The 18521-nt window shown below is 37.9% G+C and overlaps 1 protein-coding gene across 1 annotated transcript in view; it reads right to left on the bottom strand.

Annotated features, from left to right (window-relative positions):
- ARHGAP32 (Rho GTPase activating protein 32) overlaps positions 1 to 18521 on the bottom strand; it is a 152922-nt gene that overhangs the window by 79493 nt on the left and 54908 nt on the right. The window contains exons 3-4 of the mRNA XM_007425400.4: positions 8655 to 8746; positions 7006 to 7090 (exon numbers count right to left, since the gene is read on the bottom strand). Coding sequence (XP_007425462.1) covers positions 7006 to 7090; positions 8655 to 8746 — 177 coding nt within the window. The remainder of the gene's footprint in view (positions 1 to 7005; positions 7091 to 8654; positions 8747 to 18521) is intronic.

The raw sequence follows: 18521 nt of genomic DNA, 5'->3' as shown, positions 1-18521 counted from the left end.
GAAGATGAGTGTAGTTTTAAAATTAGAGGAAGAAACATCAGATTTATAGCTAATTTTCAAAAGAGAAACTATGTTTTTATATTAGTACCCCTCAATGCAACCTGAAATTTGTTCTGCATCTATTTCAGCCCGTCTTTAGTCTCCAAGTGCTACCTGTAATCCTATATTAACATGACTGTGATTATATTAATCATGCCATTCCTTCTCTTTCTGCAAAAGTAAAACAAAACCCCATCACTAACCGCTTTTAGAGACCAGTTAAGTCTTAATCCAAAAGAAGTAGTATTAAAGCTAGTTCTATGGAATAGTTATCTGCTTTCTCAACACTGGGTGGCAGTACACTACAAAGAATGAAGTTTTTCTGTTCTACGGAGAAACATAAATCATGTATTCTAATTCCTTAAATATAATTAGAATATACATATGCAAAGCAAAACTTAACATCACAAAAATGATATGCTGAATTGAAAAGGATCCAGTAGTCCACATTTTCTCTAAGCAGAGGAAAAGTTTATTTTTTATTCTGATACCAGCTGTTGAACAAAACAAAGTAGGATATTCTGGGCATTTTGAGATGTAAAGATGGAATTCCTTATGGAAATGAAAAAAAAAAAAATAGTTTCCCACACCTCTTTTTTATTTGTTCAATGGAAGAGATGCTATACTGGTTTCACCTGGACTGGAACCATGCTATCTGGTGCCCATCTGTACTATTTACAGATATTAATCACCATCTGGAGATTTAGGCTGAAATGCCAACAATAACTTGCTCTTCACCCCAGGAAGCAGGCAGTCTGTAGTACTCATGAAACACATGAAAGATGTTAGGAAATAGTTTTGGAACAGATGAAAAGAAATAGGGTAAGAAATCCAGATGAGACAGATCTGCTGTTAAATACAGGAACAGATTGTTCTGAGCAGACATTTATACATGACCACAGATGGTGTTATATTCCATTTGAAGGATCATGTGCACCATTCAGAACTTCTACTAGATCTGATATTTACTGAGAAAACTGGGACTGAGAAATTATCTCTTAGGCTAGTAGGCCCAGCAGCAGCTCACTCTAGATGTTGACTTGCCACAATGATCCATATGCCAATGAAGTCTAAATTGGATTAGTGCTAGGGACTGAATTTAAAGATCATTTGGAAATCACAATGGCTACCCAATGCAGCCACTTGCCTTAATGGATGTATTGCAGTTAGATCATATGAAACTGTATTGTACCACTTGTTTTTTTTAAAGATGTTAACCCAAAATGGTCCAACGCATGGTCAACTGCATCTGTGTCAACCTGCATGTGCTCTGAGATCATTTGGCCCTGGTCTACATGGTCAGCTTTAGAGAACAATGAAAGTAACAGACGCATTTGTTCACAGCTTCATCTACTGTTCATCCCACAACATTACTATGAAAGCTCTTACAGTTGGTTCCACTCTCTCCTCTATGACTTGCATTTTATATACTGGTTCCTATTTGACCTCTTTATTTCCAGTAGTTCTTTTGACTTAGCTACATTTTATCAAGAATGCAACCAACATGAATCACACTCCTACATATAAACCCACATATAACTATCCTTCACTTCCAGGAGTCACAGTTTTCTTAGCAATTAAGAATGCAAAGTACTATAATTGTAAAGCATGCCAAAAGTCTATAAATGGGGAACAAAATGTCAATCACTCAAGATGAAACTTCTTCTTCCTTTCTAAGCAGCAGAAAGGTACTAAAATTGCTGTCTGAGGAAGCAACGAATGCATTTTGTGTGGAAATATCTCAAATGAGTTCAAGTGAAATTAAATGACCCAGTCTGACTGTATTTTTTCTGCAGTATCATCACGTATTGGTATTTTCATCCTTTCCATCCCTTTTTCCTGCTTTCTCTCTTTCATATCACTGGCCTTTTTCAACAGCCATTTTGCTGAGCTTAATACTTACAAGGAAGGAATAAAAGAACAATTACTTCTAATAGTGTGGCATTATTTGAGAGGGTGGAATTGTGCTTTCAACAGGATATCCTTGCATATATCTCCTCAGCATTGAGAAAGTAACACATATAATGCTAGAAATAAATTATTTTCCCTTGTCCACTACTGCTTTATAGGAAACCTCTTACAAAAGTGCACACGCTCCAGTCCTTTGACACAGAGAAGAGGGGTGATTTAAATTCTCAGCTCTTCTTACATTTGTGAAATTGAGGACTGCTTATTAGGTGCCTGGAGACCTGGAGGCCCAACCAACTGAAGTTCTTTATTAAAGAATCTTACTCTCTCTACAGGATGAAGAGAAATTAGGTCAAGTGAAATATATAAAGAATGGGAAGAGTTTTTCTCAACTTTCTGGAGAATGCTAACAACTCTGCTTTTGTTGCTAAGAAGCTAGAGAGACGAGCCAGATTTTTTTTTTTTTTTTTTAAAGGCCCATGAAAGAGCGTCCCAATTCAGACACAACATAATATTGTTAAATACATGTTTCCCTCATGTTACAACAAAACAAAAATCCATTTTACTGTTAACTATTTGCTACCTAATTTTTGAGCATTTGATTTTGTTTTTAGATCAGTGTGCATGCCACTTGGAATTGTTTCCTCAAACAAGAGCACCTCACAAAATGTGTTTGTTGTAGTTATTCTGAGATTTTACAAATCTATTTGACCCCAACCTTAGTGTGATATAATGAAGAAGGCAGTTCTTCCCCTTCCCCTCCAGCCATAAAACTCACTGAGCCAATTTAACGGCCTATACAAAATTGTTGTGAAGATGAAAGGGATGTGAAAGAAAGAACAGATGCTTCCAATACAAAGTCTCAGCTAAACTCAGTTACTAGCACATTTTACAGTAATGCTTTTCTTGGATGTTCCAGTCAAAGAAAACTGCTACCGCCATGCCTTTTTTCTGCAATGTTATATCAATTAACGCTTAACTCCACTGATCAAATAAATTATCAACATGGTGTGTCTTATTGTCATACTGACTGGTTCCAACCCCATTTAGTCTACAACATCTGACAAAATCAAACTACACGTTTTAGACAACTAATTAGCCGATCTCATTGTACAGACATGGCTATTACTTTTTACCAGCTCTGGGCCAAACTTCTAATTATGGATAATTAAAGCTTGAAATGAAATATGAGGGAAGCAAAACTCAAGAGCTGATGGTCCTTCCAGTCCCTACTCTGCTTCAGCAACAATTCTGTCTGCATTAGAAGGAGAGATAGAAGAGGGGCAAGGCAGGGAATGCCTCCCTTGGTGCCAATGATCTATGGAATTAGAAAACTGGAAGCAAGGGAGACAGGATGGGAAGCAGGTCTGTCCAAGCCCAATCCTCCCTCCCACGTATTGGGAACTGAAGCGTCTCTTTCCCTGCTGTCCCCTCCAGTAATGGAAGTGGGGTAGAAGCAGCATCCCAGTGGTAATGCAGCCCATAGGTCCCAGCAGAAGAGCTTGTGGGTACCTTCACCCCAGCAACACTAGAACTCTTGTATCAGCAGCTCTGCGCTGAAGCTGTCCACAGTTTCCTCATAGGCTGTCCACAGAACCTACTTCTCATTCTCTCTTCCCTAATGGTTGGCAAGTAAAGAGAGAAAGAGGGCTTTTTGATACAGAACACTGGCTCTCCTGCTTCTAAATGGCAAATGGCTCTGAAAACCAGTGGTCAGAGCGGGTGCGTGTGTGTGTGTGTGTGTGCTTGCAGTAGCTTCAAGCTTACCTTGAAGTGGCCAAGCTTCCAATGGGCAAGCTTACCTTGGAACAAAAACCAGCAGAAGTGATTTTAAAAAACACTATTGCAGAAAAGCAAGAAACTACAGTCACAGTTTGCCTGCACAGTGGACCAACAACAGGTTGAGGGTAATGTTCTGTTCTCAAGAAATGGCAAATGGGATGTCTTCAAGCAGGACATGCAGATGAGCCCATATCTTACTTTTCAGGGATCACTTTCCTATCTATGTAGGAAGCCTCACCTTATTTGCCAGGGCAAACCCTGAAGATCATACTTCAGAAATCATGTAACTATTATGAATTTCATCAACTTCCTTCCAGTTTCTATTAAAAAAGGGTTATTGGCTTAGACATCACACTTAATTCCTCCAAAACCTCCAACCCCCATTGAACTTCAGCATCTGGATCAAATAACAACTGCTTGAGCTGGACATTTTTTTTCATTAGTAGAGCTAATATTGTCATTAGCAAAACTGCAAGGTCATTTGATTAGTCAATATAATTAATTGAATATGAATACATTAGCAAGTCACTAATCCTGTCAACCAGATACTTCTTGTACAAAAATGCCACTTCTGCTTGAACAAAAATGATTTCTGCAGCTCTAGCAAAGGAAAGTCTATAGCCCTTTGGTCTCTTTATCCTTTTGCAAATTGAATTTAACATGATTCTGTGAGCAAGCATTTTAAACCTCTGCCAGGGTATTTAGACTGATATATTAAAATCAACATAACTCAACAGTCACATTACTGGAAATTTTGGTTTGGTAAGCAGGTTTTTGAGAAATAATGTCAGCTTTTCAGAAAAGTTCTCCCTGGAACAAAACGAAATACTGGCCAGTTGCCAATGTCCTCTCTGGGGTCAAGGTACTAAGAAAGTGGTGACAAAGCAATTACAGATATTCTTAGAGGGGGAGGAAATGTTTATCTTGATTCATCCTAGTTTAGTTTCAGACTGAAGGTGCTACCAAGATGTTTATAAAGTCACAAATTGCTTGGGGTCTCAATAATTGAAGAAGCTCCTCTCTCTGCACTTAAGTCTGCTAAAAGGAGCTCTTTTCTGTGTGGAAAAATGAGGGAAGGCATTCATACAACACTATTCCATAGCCCTGAAGGTACAGATGGCATAGACATTGTCTTATTTGTGATTAGCTAGAAAACCTTCAAGGTCCTGTTGAAACCTTCAAGGTTCTGCAGTTTAGCAGAATTTTATTTTGTAATTACTGAATTTTCTCAAAAAGAAAACTACTCTGAAAGAAAGGAGTTAGAAAGTAACAGAAGATTATAAACAAGGAAGAAAGTATGCGAAGGATGGCTTGTGGGATTCTTTCCAACCCATATATTAGCAGTGGGGTGCTCAGAATGGAGCAGCGAACAGCATTCTGAATCTTCTCCCAGCTGCTTCTCCCACAGAGACACACTGAGAAAAAAAAATTCTGGATATTTTTTTCCCCCTTTGTAGCTCCTGGCCTAATCCAGCCCAATTTTTAAGCCAGTTTTTCTTTTGGAGAGTTGGCCTACTGATGGACAGAGTCTCAACTCCCTTTCCGTATTCTTTTTCCAATATTTCATTGGGTTGGAAAGAATAAAAACAAAAATAAAACTCCTGCGCAATGCTCAGCCTCCCAACTTTGTTAACCTGCCTCCAGCTGAAATCAATTCTGGAAGTCCATCCTTAATTTAATGTCCATGTGACATATTTATGTGCGTGTCATGTGTGCATTTCTTTGTGTATGCTTATCAGAATCCACACCCCAAAAGCAAACAGGGCCAGCACATAATTTTAAGTTACATCAATGAAATTAATAACTAATTAAAATTAATTGCCTGTAAAATAAAGTACCCAATTTCTAAAAACACTTTATTTCACAATCAATCCAGCTTTCTCTCACATACAAACTATTCTCGCACACAGAGCCACACTTCCCTTCACTTCCAGCAGAAACAAGAAAATTAAAGATGGGGAAGGGGAAGGAGGGAGGAGAAAAGGAACAAAACTGGATGGAGTTGAGCAGAAAAGGCAGTAGCATACAGCACCTCTCCGGCAAAGCCTAATTCTCAGATTAATCCACAATTTCAGCAGTCAGTGCCTGTAACCATTCTGCATTTTCTACTCCACTAAGCAAATGTAAAATAACTTACTTCCCCACACACAATTAATGGCTAAATACATTAGCATTTATTTTATAATCAATGCTGGATTGTGATTTTTGCTTAAAGTCAGGGAATTGTTTTAATTACTACTCCCTGCCCTAAAACTTACATAGGGTAGGCTAATGATATTTTCATAAACATAGTCACTTATTGTCTACCAGCAGAAGTCTATCAACTGTAGAAACTATTTTGATAGGATAGGTTCATGTGCCTTGCATGGTAGCCACTGATTAAATCTGTCATTTTCTGTATACTGTGCAACCCAACAAGAACCACTGAAATCTATGCTGCTTTTGGCATAGCCCAACCCTGAAAAACTGGCTTTTAAGAAAATGTGTGTGTGAGAAAGCATGCGCTAAAACATACCAAGCAGAAAGGAAAAATTATACGGGTTTCCCCGTTCACTATAACAGGACTGCCTGACACTCGGCATTTGTACTACCAGAACATGGTCAGCTCTTCAATGAAGTTTTTATCCAAATATATAGGTTGTTACCAACTTAAGCTAAAGCAACAGCTTAAAATAAAGAATAATCAAAAACTAATAGATAATATTTACAAGACTGCTTTTATGGTTGTCTTTTAGACTGTGATTCATTGTGTCTTTTATATAAACCATTTAAATCAATTTTGCTTCAATCTGGTAACTGACTCTTTATTACTGACACTAGTTTTATTATGCAAATATTTTAATGTTATGAGATGATTCAGTATATATACATCCCCTTTAGTCTACTCATATTTTTTAAGAAATGAGAGAACTGATTTTATTTATGAAGCACTGGGACAGAATTCCATTATTAGTCCCCAAATGACTAGTATGAAAATAAAAAAGATCATGTTCATTCAAATATGGAGAAAAATTAAGGATTCAAAACAGGGCTGACGGTATGTGGTGCAATGGGCAGGCATAATAGAGCTTGCTGATCCATAAATCACTTCCAAAGAAGCAGGAAGTTTATAAATTAAACACAAGATTGCAACACAGGCAGAAGATAAAAGGACCATTAGGTGAGGTTAGACAATATATGCTAAGGACAGACAAAGCATCTCATAACACAACACATGAAACAGTCTTGTTATGCAGCTCTTCCAACACTTCTTGACACCTGATTTAACGTTCTCACCTGTATATTGCCAAAGTCCACATTTTCATAGTGGAAGTGTGCACATTCTGCCATCTTTGGAAAATGGCCTTTGGTGAAGGATAACCTGAAACACAAGTAACAAGTTAGATGCGTACTACTGCAAAAATCAGATCTGACACCATAATAAAATAAAGGTTATCCTGACATTGACATCAGAATATCTTATCATCCCAAATCCCACGGAACGTGAAGTATAGTCTAAGTGACCCAAAGAAGCAGTGAAGAAAAAAATTCTAGGAAGAATGCAAATTATCAAGTGTTATTTGTTGTCAGCTCTTGCAAAAGACAGGATACATTCCAGCTGAAAAGGGCCAACACCTGAAAAGGAAGTATGCAGGGCAAGGTAGTGCCAAGAGAGGTAGAATGTTGAAGGACAGAGAACCAACCAAGAAATATGAACAAACTTCAGCTAGCCCAAATAAAAAGAATTATCTGTGAAAGAAATTATAGTCCATCAATCCCGTACTGGTAGATCTGGGAGCCAAATATGTATTTTAATCATTTGTCTAGCTTTAACCTGGGGTTATAAAATGGCAGTTATTGCTGATGCTGTATTTTAGCAGTGCAGAAACTGTTTTGGTCTGCTGGAGCAAATATTTTTGGTTGTGAACAAGAGTGTAAGATCATCATTCATTCTTCCCTTAGGACTTTAAGAGAAAAATTAGATTTAGCACCTGGTCTTTCCCCACTAGAAAACAGGGTCATCAGCTTTTCTAGCAGAATCAGCATATGATTGATGAGAGTTCTGAACAAATCCATTCCTGGACAGTCTTCTGAATCTCAAAGTTCTATCAGAACCAAAGATGGATCAAATACAAGTCCACCCTACTAACAGATTGAATTGAAACAGACGAGGAAAGGAAGTGAAGCTCAGTTCAAAAAAGTCTCAAATTTCTAATAGCTAAGGTACACATTTCACCATACTTTCCATCTAATGGAAAGTTGGAGGCACATTTTCTTCTCATGTATAAAAAGTTTATACTTTGATTTAGCTGGCCATCAAGAGAAAACATAAACCTAAGGAAGCTTATCTAAAGCTTGTCATGATGTCTGATTTTAAATATGAGGATCTGCAATCAGAATCAAAAGCAATGAGGTGGAGTTGGTTCATACTAATGACAAGACTGCAGTTAAGATAATGCTTTACCTGTGGAAGTCATTGCACCAAAGACTGAGGACACAGAACATGAAAGCAGACAAGCAGCTTTAAACAGTGGTTGATATAGAGATCTGTTAATGTTAGTTACTTTGGCAGTTGGGATGTAGCATAAAATTCCACAGTTCCCTCCCAACCCCTTAATCTATTTAGACATCAGCAGTTTTAATGTCAGAGATCTCCACTGTTGTAATAGAAGGAGGTTTGGAAAAATAAAGCAGCAAAGGATTTCTGTGAATCATCTATTGGCCTGTCTTGGCTTCCAGGGGTTAAAAGGGTAGGGGGAAGGAGACAAAAAACGTGGGCAGGCTTTCCGTTTACGTAAGGATATTTCCTGTTGCCTTTGTGCAACAGGGGTTAATTTATTTATTCCATGTGTTCACCAATAACAAGTCAATCAGCATCTTGGAGTCAACATTCAAGAATATGGAGAGTGTCACTGAAGTTGCAAGGATGAAAAAAAAAATCTTACTTTTTCACATTCTTCACTTTCATGCTAGCTGTGCTGCCACAGGTCCGCAAAGGTAACTCTCCAGAAATCTCAGGGATGTCTGCTCCTCTTGCCTGCAAAGACAGGAAATTTAGATGCTTTCAACGGTCTTATTCATTTTCAATAAATAGAAAACACCCATTCAGCTACCTATAGATTAGGTATCAGTGTTACCATGTAAATAGGGGTTTGCTACTAGTCTTAAACATGCATATAATCTTTAACACTTCCAGAAGGATGATGAGACTTGTTTCTACATGCACCAAATATTTAAACAATGTGGATTATGTGTCCACGCACCTTAAATAACTAAATCTGTGTATTTCTGAGCAAGTTTTGAGAAATACATAAAGCAGTGAAACAAAGAAGTATACTTCTATCTGAAATGTATTTTAAACTTGACTGATTTTCTATGGGGCACTGTATTGTAGTTGCTTAATTTCTATTATTAAATAGACATAGAATACTTAATGTTTTTTTTTTACTTAGATGTAAATGACACATACTAAATTCAGTCCTTATCTTTTGTATCTACAGTAATTTCTTTCTGAGTTATACATAACAGATTGAAGTAAGAAGTGTAAGTAGAAGATCGTCCATGGGAGGGGATTATTCATCCTGCTTCCTACAGTTGTCACTGAATTGTTTCCTATCCCTGTCAAGTGCCTTTATGCACCTGCTCATAACTCTGTAATTGCTAGATAGGTGCCCCTTGTAGAAAATGCATATCTGCATAGCTTCCAATAGGCAGCTTTAATCTCCCTCTCCAGGATATAATATGGACAGAACAATCGACTCCAAGCTTCCCTTAGAGGTAGTTTCCAATTACCAGCTGTATAACTGGATATCATTAGCATATTGGTGGTAACTACACCTTCAAACAATGGATAAGCTCTCCCAGCAGCTTCATGTAAATGTTAAAGAATAAGGAAGAGAAGGAGGAGCCACTCAAGAAGGTGCAGAACCCCTGCAAGACACTGCTCCCAACTCCTGACTCTCACAGGTGATCCAAAAGTCACAACTGATGATATGAAATACCACTGAGAAATCCCAAATATACAGTGCATTCGGAAAGTATTCAGAACCCCTTCACTTTTTTTAATTTTGTTATGTTGCAGCCTGATACTACAATCATTCAAATTCATTTTTTTCTCATTAATCTACACTCAGTACCCCATAATGACAAAGTGAAAACAGAATTTTAGAAATGTCTGTAAATTAAAAAGGAAAAACTGAAATATCACAGTGGCTTAAGTATTCAGACCCTTTGCAACAACACTTGAAATTTAGCTCCAGTGCCTCCCATTTCTCTTGATCATTGCTGAGCTGTTTCTACACCTTGACTGGAGTCCACCTGTGGTAAATTAAATTGATTGGACATGATTTGGAAAGGCACACACCTCTCTATAGAAGGCCTCACAGCTGACAATGCATACTGTATCAGAGCGAAAGCCATGAGGTCAAAGGAACTGCCTGCGGAGCTCAGAGACAGGATTATTGCAAGGCACAGATCTAGGGAAGGCTACAAAAAAAATTCTGCTGCACTGAAGGTTCCCAAGAGCACAGTGGTCTCCATAATTCTCAAATGGAAGAAGTTTGGCACAACTAGGACTCTTCCAAGAGCTGGTTGCCCGGCCAAACTGAGCAATCAGGGGAGAAGAGCCATAGTAAGAGAGGTGACCAAGAACACGATGGTCACTCTGACTGAGCTCCAGAGATCCTGTGTGGAGATGGGACAAAGTTCCAGAAGGCAACCATCACTGCAGCCCTCCACCGATCTGGGCTTTATGGCAGAGTGGCTAGACGGAAGCCTCTCCTCAGTGCAAAACACATGAAAGCCCACTTGGAGTTTGCAAAAAAGCACCTGAAGGACTCTCAGACTGCGAGGAACAGGATTCTCTGGTCTGATAAAACCAAGAGTGATCTTCTTCCTCATCCTTTCATTTCCAGCCTCTCTTCAGTTGTTCCTGGGTCCCTCATCTCCCTGATTTCTCAATGGGGTGAAGTGGTGTGGTCCTCCAACTCAGTAAGTCTCTGCAATAAGTCTCTCCAATAAATTGCACTGCAGCTGTCAAAGATCTTCACCTTAGTAATTACAACTGGAGCCATCTGAGTTGTACAACAGGACCTGTGGCTGCCATGGGAAATCCTTCCCTGCAGGTTACTCTCATCTTTATATTCTTCTAATATAGCAACCATACATTTACATGCTATATGAAATTTAGAAGACAATTAAAACACACCTAGAGGCCATGTTGTTTTTATAAGTGAATTATGTTAAGCAGTTTTCAAAACTGTTTTTTAACACAGTGCAATGGCCCTGTTAGAAAGTAGCAAAAATATGTATTCTTATTTACTTTTATGTCCATAATAGTGTTTATAAATATTTTCAAATTAATTATAGGAACAAAAGCTAAATGTTTCATATTGGGGATACTACTTCTGTATATCCAGTATTATTACAATTTCAAGAGGTCTCTAACTACTATGTTCCATTAGACTGCTAATGGAGGGCTGTGGGAGGGTTAAGAGGGGTAAAAAGTTTTTCCCAGATTTCAGACAGTTTTAACCAAACCATCAGACATCATTTATGAGAAGCTAGTTTGGCACAGATAATGCATGGACATACTATCATCTTTAAGTATTAGTCATCCAGATACATGCAACTGAATAAAGCCATTTGTTCTCAATGAAAACTGTACACATATTCAGGGCAGTTAATTCCTAATCCATTACTAAAATGTCACAGGCAAAGTAATTCTATAATGGCAGTTCAGTACTACTGACAATGATCCAGAATAAATGTGTGCAGATTGTAGGTTTATGGGCAGTGTTAAGACAAGACATTTAAAGGTCATTCATTATGGGCTCATTTTATTACTATTGGAGAATCTTCATTCTTCAAAGAAGTTGAATTCACAGCCAAGAAAAACAGCAATTGATGGTCAATTAGCTAAAAGGGGAAACTTAGAAGCTACTGCGTTCATTTTCAATTAGGCATAATTCATCCATTTTAATGATTGAATAAAGTTCACCCCATATAATTATTGTATTAATAACTTCAATAAACCATAGTTAAAATTAATTATAATTTACATTTCAAACAACAGCCTAAACTACAATTAAATCAAAAGGCAGAAGTAGTGTGTCAGTGCCCCACTGGAGGAGGAATCATATGAGCCTGGAGAGAAACTCTGCTCATTCTCAAAAGGGGAAATCAATGTTTTCTATTACAATATGTCTAAATGTAGACCGTATGACTTAGACTATTGCTAAAATAATCACCCTTGTGTAAAATATTTGCATGTTTATTACTCCTTTAATACTTATTTAAAGAACAGAATGAAATTTGTGCAGTGTATTGTTCCTAAAAAGGGGCTTGTGTGATTATATCTTTTTATATATATATATATACTTTTAAACTGATAGTTGCTGTACTCTGGTGACTGTATTTTGAACAGTTTCTAAATCAAAATGTGAGGACCCTTTTCAAGTTCCTTATTGCTGTCTTCCTTCTAGGATAAAAATTATATCTACCTACCTACCTACCTTATATGCAATAATCCTAGACAGCTTACAACAAAACAATAAAACAATCATATCACCCGTACAAACTAGCATCACACTTTCCACCATGGGGCCATAACATCCGTCACTCTACATACACTGGCTCATTCTTATCCTAGCCCAATGCTTGGGTGAAGGCCCAGGTCTTCCCAAGCTTCCAAAAGGTTAAGAGGTATGGGGCGCTCCAGCTATCGGGGGGAAGCTGTCTGAATGGCTGGGGCAGCTACAGAAAAGGGACCACTTCTGAGGTCCTAACAGATGACAATGTTTAAAGGAAGGGACCTGGAGAACGCCCACACTATCTGACCTGGTGGGATGGGCAGGAGAGGCAGAATCACACGTAACCTGCCCCTTACCATTTAGGGCTTTAAAGGTGATAACCAGCATCTTGAATTGCACCCAGAAAGAAACTGGGATCCAGTACAGCTTGTGCAACAGCACCACTGCATTCTGGACCAGTTGTAGCTTCCATGTGGTCTTCAAGAGTAGCCCCATGTAGAGTGTGTTGCAGTAATCCAGTCAGGAAGTGACTAAGGAATGATTGTGAAAGGAGTGACTGTGAGCAAAGCCTCTCGGGCCAGGAATGGGCACAACTGGCACACAATATTAATTTTTTGCAAAGGCCCCCCTGACTATAGCTGCCACATGCGCCTTCAGAAGGACTCACAAGACCAAGAAGATCCCTGAATTGCACACCACCTCTGCTTGGGGGACCGCTATCCCATCCAGAATCAATAATGACAACTCACTGGAGGCAGGTAAAAAACCCAAAGCCACTCTGTCTTGTTAGGGTTGAGTCCCAGCCAGTTTCTGCCCATTCAGGTCCTTACAGCTTCAAGGCGTAATTTGCATAATCCAAAACTGCAGCTATTAAATGCTTTATCTCTCCACCCAGTTACTGTATTGCACAAAATATTCATCTGTACCTATGGCAGATGAATCCTTTTAGCTGCATTTTTTTAATAAGTGCCAGTTTGAACAGAATGAACTCATTACAAAGATAGCAAGCATTTTGTAAAAGTCATCTTTCCCCAATTCCCATCAAATATCACTGGGAGAATTGAAAGAAAAAATAGGCAGAAGCTATGTTCTTTATAATTACTGTGGGGAAAAGATTTTGTCTCAATAGAGAAATTCTGGTTTTAATAAACAGGTCAAGAATATATTCTTAGCTTCATCAGATTTGCCAGAAGTTTAGTAACTAATTCTGTCTTAATTTCTTCATTTAGAACCTATTTCTGAACATACTCTCATGTTAGTAGCCATAACAGAAATTATTCTGACCTAATGAAGACTAACCAGTTAATTGGGACATGAACTTCATCAATTTTCTCTTAGTTATTGGCAATATTTTGTATTTGACCAGCAAGTCAACTCAAAAAGCTGGGGGAGAAAATGCTGCACACTGACTATAAACTGGGTAGTAATAAAGCAATCAGAGAGCAATGGTGATGCATCTATAGAAAGCTTAGAGTAATTCATAAAATCAAGTTATAGTAATTTCAACAAAGAAGCATCAAGTGTTGATCTAAGAGACTGAAAATCTGAAATAATGAATACAATTCCCTGAGGACACCGTAATAACTATTGAAGAATACTGCATGTTATTAATCATTGGCTCTTATCCTTCTGTTAATTCTGATTTTTTACTGCTGTGCCTCCTTTTGTCCTTGGAGGTTGAAATAAAAGAACCAGGAAAGCAAGCCATCTCTGCAACTAGACTGTTACCATCCCCAGGATGTCAGATAAATTTGCTCTTTAAAAACATTATTTAAAATTAATTCAAGCTATAAGCAAAGTCCAGGTGGTTTAACAACTCGACCTGTGTTGTTGGAATCAATCCTACTTATCTCATCGTGCCAGACTTCATGCAGGCACGGCTTGATTCACAAATCTCCAGCTACTCAGCCCCCACATTCAGTAATTCTAACAGAACGTTCAAGACTTCAGCAAAGTTAGATAAATGTGTTACTGCAAAGTACTCATAAAATCAGCTACTGCAGAATGAATCAAGCCATACATATGATCTGTGTGTGTCTGTGTGAACATTTCAACCTCCAGGGTTTCAATCTAGGTCCCTTTCTCTCAACCTGTCATATTAATTGACTTTTTGCTACTCTTTTCCCAGCCCTGAATACAGAGACACCCTACACCCTGTTTACATAACCATCTTGCCCAGTCTGAAGCTTTTTAATTCCCACCTTGCCAGAGTCCACTCTCAAACAAACAGAAATGTACTTAGATTCATATCCGCAAGCAAGCAAGCTATCCATCCATCCAGACATCCATCTATGCCAGACCATAATCGGATTTTGAATAGCTTCTCAGAAGCCACAATACAGAAAAAAACAAATGTTTCTGAAATGTAATTAGCAAAGCTTAAATACAGCTAATTTAATTATTCTCCAAATACTTAATATTGTCATCTTCTTCACATCAAATGTTCTGCAAGTTGGCAGCAAATTTTGGAGGAACTCTAAAAGGCTTCTGGACCTACCTGCCTTATAATGCCTAGAAACAAGCTTCAGAAAAACTGTTTCAAAAATGCCAGTCTATTCCACACAGAGCAGGCTTTTACACCAGTATCATATTCAGATCTTTCATTAATTTAGCTGCATAGCAATAAGAAACACCACTGCATTTAGAAGTTATAGAACTTTTTTTTTTTTAATGAAATGCCAGTTTTGCATGCGCTGTCAGAATGTCAGTGACAAGACTCATCTGAGAGGAAAATAAAAGCCTACTGCAAACATTATTTTATTTTTAGGAAGCCTAGTGATGGGAAATTTGACAGCTGCAGGAGCCAGGTCTTAATTATCATACACACAACTCCTGAGTTCATTAAATTAAAAAAAAAAAAAAAGACTCTAGGAAGATTTCCAGCACTAACATTTGATTTAAAAGGCATCATATCTCCATTTGAAAAGGATATCCAGTTTCTAACACTCCTCCTTGTTGATATTTATCAACTGGGTGAGTTTCTAGAGGTAAAGTATGTTCTCCCACTGCAGCAGAAAACTAGGGTATCTTAGTATCTAGAAGACTAACAAGACTATGATAGGAGTTTTGGATCAGAACTCCATTGTATATATTGAGGCTTCATATACATAGCATGCTAAATCTAAATTAACAAAACACAATGCTGTATTCATGACATGCTGTGCCCACGCATTACAGGCACGGGTCCAGATTATTTGCAGGACTGCCTGTTTCCAATTGTTTCTGCTCGTCCCACCAAATCTGACCAAGTGGGAATGCTCTAGGTCCTCTCTGTGAAGCAGGACCCAGGAGATGTGCCTTCTCTCTCACAGTGCCTGCCTTATGGAGCAAGTTCCCCTAAAATCTAGATAACTCCAACCCTGTTAGCTTTTCACAAACCTTTTTAAACATCTGGGTGTTTCCCCAAGCCATGGATCCAAATATTCAGCAAGCTTGGTTTGTATGATAATTTCTATGTCTGGAGGTGTTCTGAATCAGACCTCAGTGGTATGGCATTATATTGGCTATTGTTATTTTTTTTACTCTGTTCTTATTTTTGCTATTATGTCAGATTGTTATTTGCCACCCAGAATCACATGATGAAGTCTTATGAACAAATAAATAAATGTTTAATGTTATGGGCTGACATATTGACTGAGACAATGGTTGAATTCTCCCAATACACCGAACTGCAACCTATCCAACCTTTCTAGCCTCACTTAGCATGTATGAACCCAGCTAGATTGTAATTCTCAGTTGGCAGGTGGCTGTATGGAGTGAAAAAAGTAAAAGTTGAACTAAAATAAATGAAAAAAGCATGATATGTTTCATCAACAAAGATTCTGTTTGGAAATCAAAGCTGAAATGGATGAGGACTTCCACATTCTGCACTGATATTAGTAGAACAGAACTGTTCCTCAGCACAATTACCTAAATATAAAACAAAAACAATGAACGCAGAAAAAATAAAAGGTAACCAATGTTCCTTGTCTTTGATCATCTGTTTCAAGGTGTTTACAATGAACAGTCCAACTCCACTGACCTATAATCTGACCCAGTATAGTAAGCATAACATCTTCTGTGCTGGTGGAAACCTCTTCTACCCATTACGTTACACCTTCCTCTCCTTACCTGCAAAGTACCCAATTCTCCCTACTCTGCAATCTTGTGAAATATTTTAGTCTGAGAGATGGTGACAGTCTGAAAGTCATTTGATGGTTACAACTGCAGAACAGCTTAATTAGTGAGAAAACATCTGTTGGCTCCTTCCCATTACCAATCATCCAACCATGATTTGTTTACAGGTAACCACTGAACCAATTTTCACATCAGGCTGCCTTTTACAAAATATAACAGAGCAGAATGGCAAGCTAATAGATAACCTATAATTTTGCTGCAGCAGAAAGGACTTCCTCAATTTGACACCTTTCACAATGACCCATCCCGCATTTATTTAGTTCAGAATGTTAATTTAAATATGCTTGATTTTGGCAGTTTTACCAGGAACACCTATCTTAACTTTCTGAAAAAAATTGCTACTTGAATAAGTATCCCATTCTTTTTTACATACAAATGGCAACTTAATACTCAGGATTAACGAGCATTGGTTAATATAAAGAGGAATTAGTGCCTATCAGATGTGTTGGACTCAACTGCCTTCATACTCAGCCATCTAGAGGCACTAGGTTGGAAACATCTGGCTTAAAATGTAGGGATTACTACTCCTTCACTGAATAACTGTCATATATTCCATATTTATGGTATTCAGCAACTTGCAGATTTCAAGCTAGAAGAAACAAAGACTTGAGAGTAATATTCACTAAATTAATACTAACAGATCTGATAAATCAAACACCGAAGGTGGTATTTCAGGAAAACAAAGTATTTCCAAAAATTTAATTATGCATTTAATGTACATCATAAAAAAGCAACTTCAAGCAAATAACTTTTGGTACTTTCTATTAATGACAACGTAATGCTTCTTTGAAGTAGTGCAAAATTTGTATTCAATACAGACTTCCTGAAGAAGAAAACATTGTTACTCTGACACCACTTCTGCAAAAAAAGTTCCCAGTGCAGCACAAACAAAAATAACACACAACAGATAGTAGATCAGAAGAACAAAATTGCAATGAAGACATAGTAGTTCAATTACAAAAGTGTCCATATTCAAATAAGAGGACCAAAAATGTACTTAATAGCCATTTAATTATCAACCCCCAAAAAAGCACAACAGCCTCATAATACTATGAAAAGATCTGAACAGAAAATGTTTGGCTATTAAACCAATTAAGAATTGACTCACTATGAAAAACTGCAAAGTCCTCCTGGGGTTCCCCTAATGATCACTGAGTAACAAAAGCACAGAAAAGGCGACAGCATTGTAAGAAAAGAAATGCAGATGTTTCTTAAAAGTAAAAATGTCCTGAAGTCAAGCTTGACTCTTTGCAACTGTATGGACACAATCATGCAGTTTTCTTGGCAACAACAGGAAGTGGTTTGCAGTGCCTTTTTCCCAATCATCTCGACAACCCGGTAATGCTTTGGTGTTTCTTGTCCAAGTACAAAACCCAAGCCTAGACAAGGTTAGCCAGAGAGGTGCTCCTTAAGCAATCACTACAATAACGGTTGATGTCAGCCCTCCCAGGTAAACCAGACAGGAAACAAGACTAGATGAACTAATTCTACTTTATTGTACGGCTACATTAACAGGCTCTGGCAAGAGAATACCTCCCTGAGTAGTTAGGGCCAGTCCTTCCTAAGTTTCTTTCTTTGACCGTTACCCTGTTGTGGACTCCTTTCTCTTTTATTTGATTGTTCCCTAGGTGGCATCTCTTCCCCCTGTCTTCCAAGGCCACCCTCACATTGCATCACAGTTGGCAGTGTTATTCTGCATTAATAGGAGCTAAATAAGTATATATGCCTCCCAACTAATATTCATATTACTCCAATTAATCCACAATATAATTATAGCTTTATTTATTTATTTATTAAATTTGTATGCTGCCCATCTCCCCCAGAGGGTGATAATAATTTAATCATTTTAAAAAGTCTTCCTTCCCCACACAAAGACACAAAACTTATCTTTTACAGATTTGAAATAAATAATAAGATCTACCCACTGAAAACACTTCTACATTCAGAGGCAGTATAGCATAGGTGAGCAATTTTTTACATGGCATGCACCCCTTCACAATATTATGGATGCTCACATGCAGACATAATATATGCGTGTGTGGTATGTACACACACACACACACTAGGGAGACCCAGGTTCAAATTCACCCTCAGCCACGAATAGTT

This window comes from Python bivittatus, unplaced genomic scaffold (genome assembly GCF_059951505.1).
Source record: "Python bivittatus isolate LINGU-HERP-01145 unplaced genomic scaffold, Pbiv_v1 ctg000320_np1212, whole genome shotgun sequence".
NCBI classification, from domain to species: domain Eukaryota; kingdom Metazoa; phylum Chordata; class Lepidosauria; order Squamata; family Pythonidae; genus Python; species Python bivittatus.
This window is presented reverse-complemented; position numbering and strand designations above follow the sequence as displayed.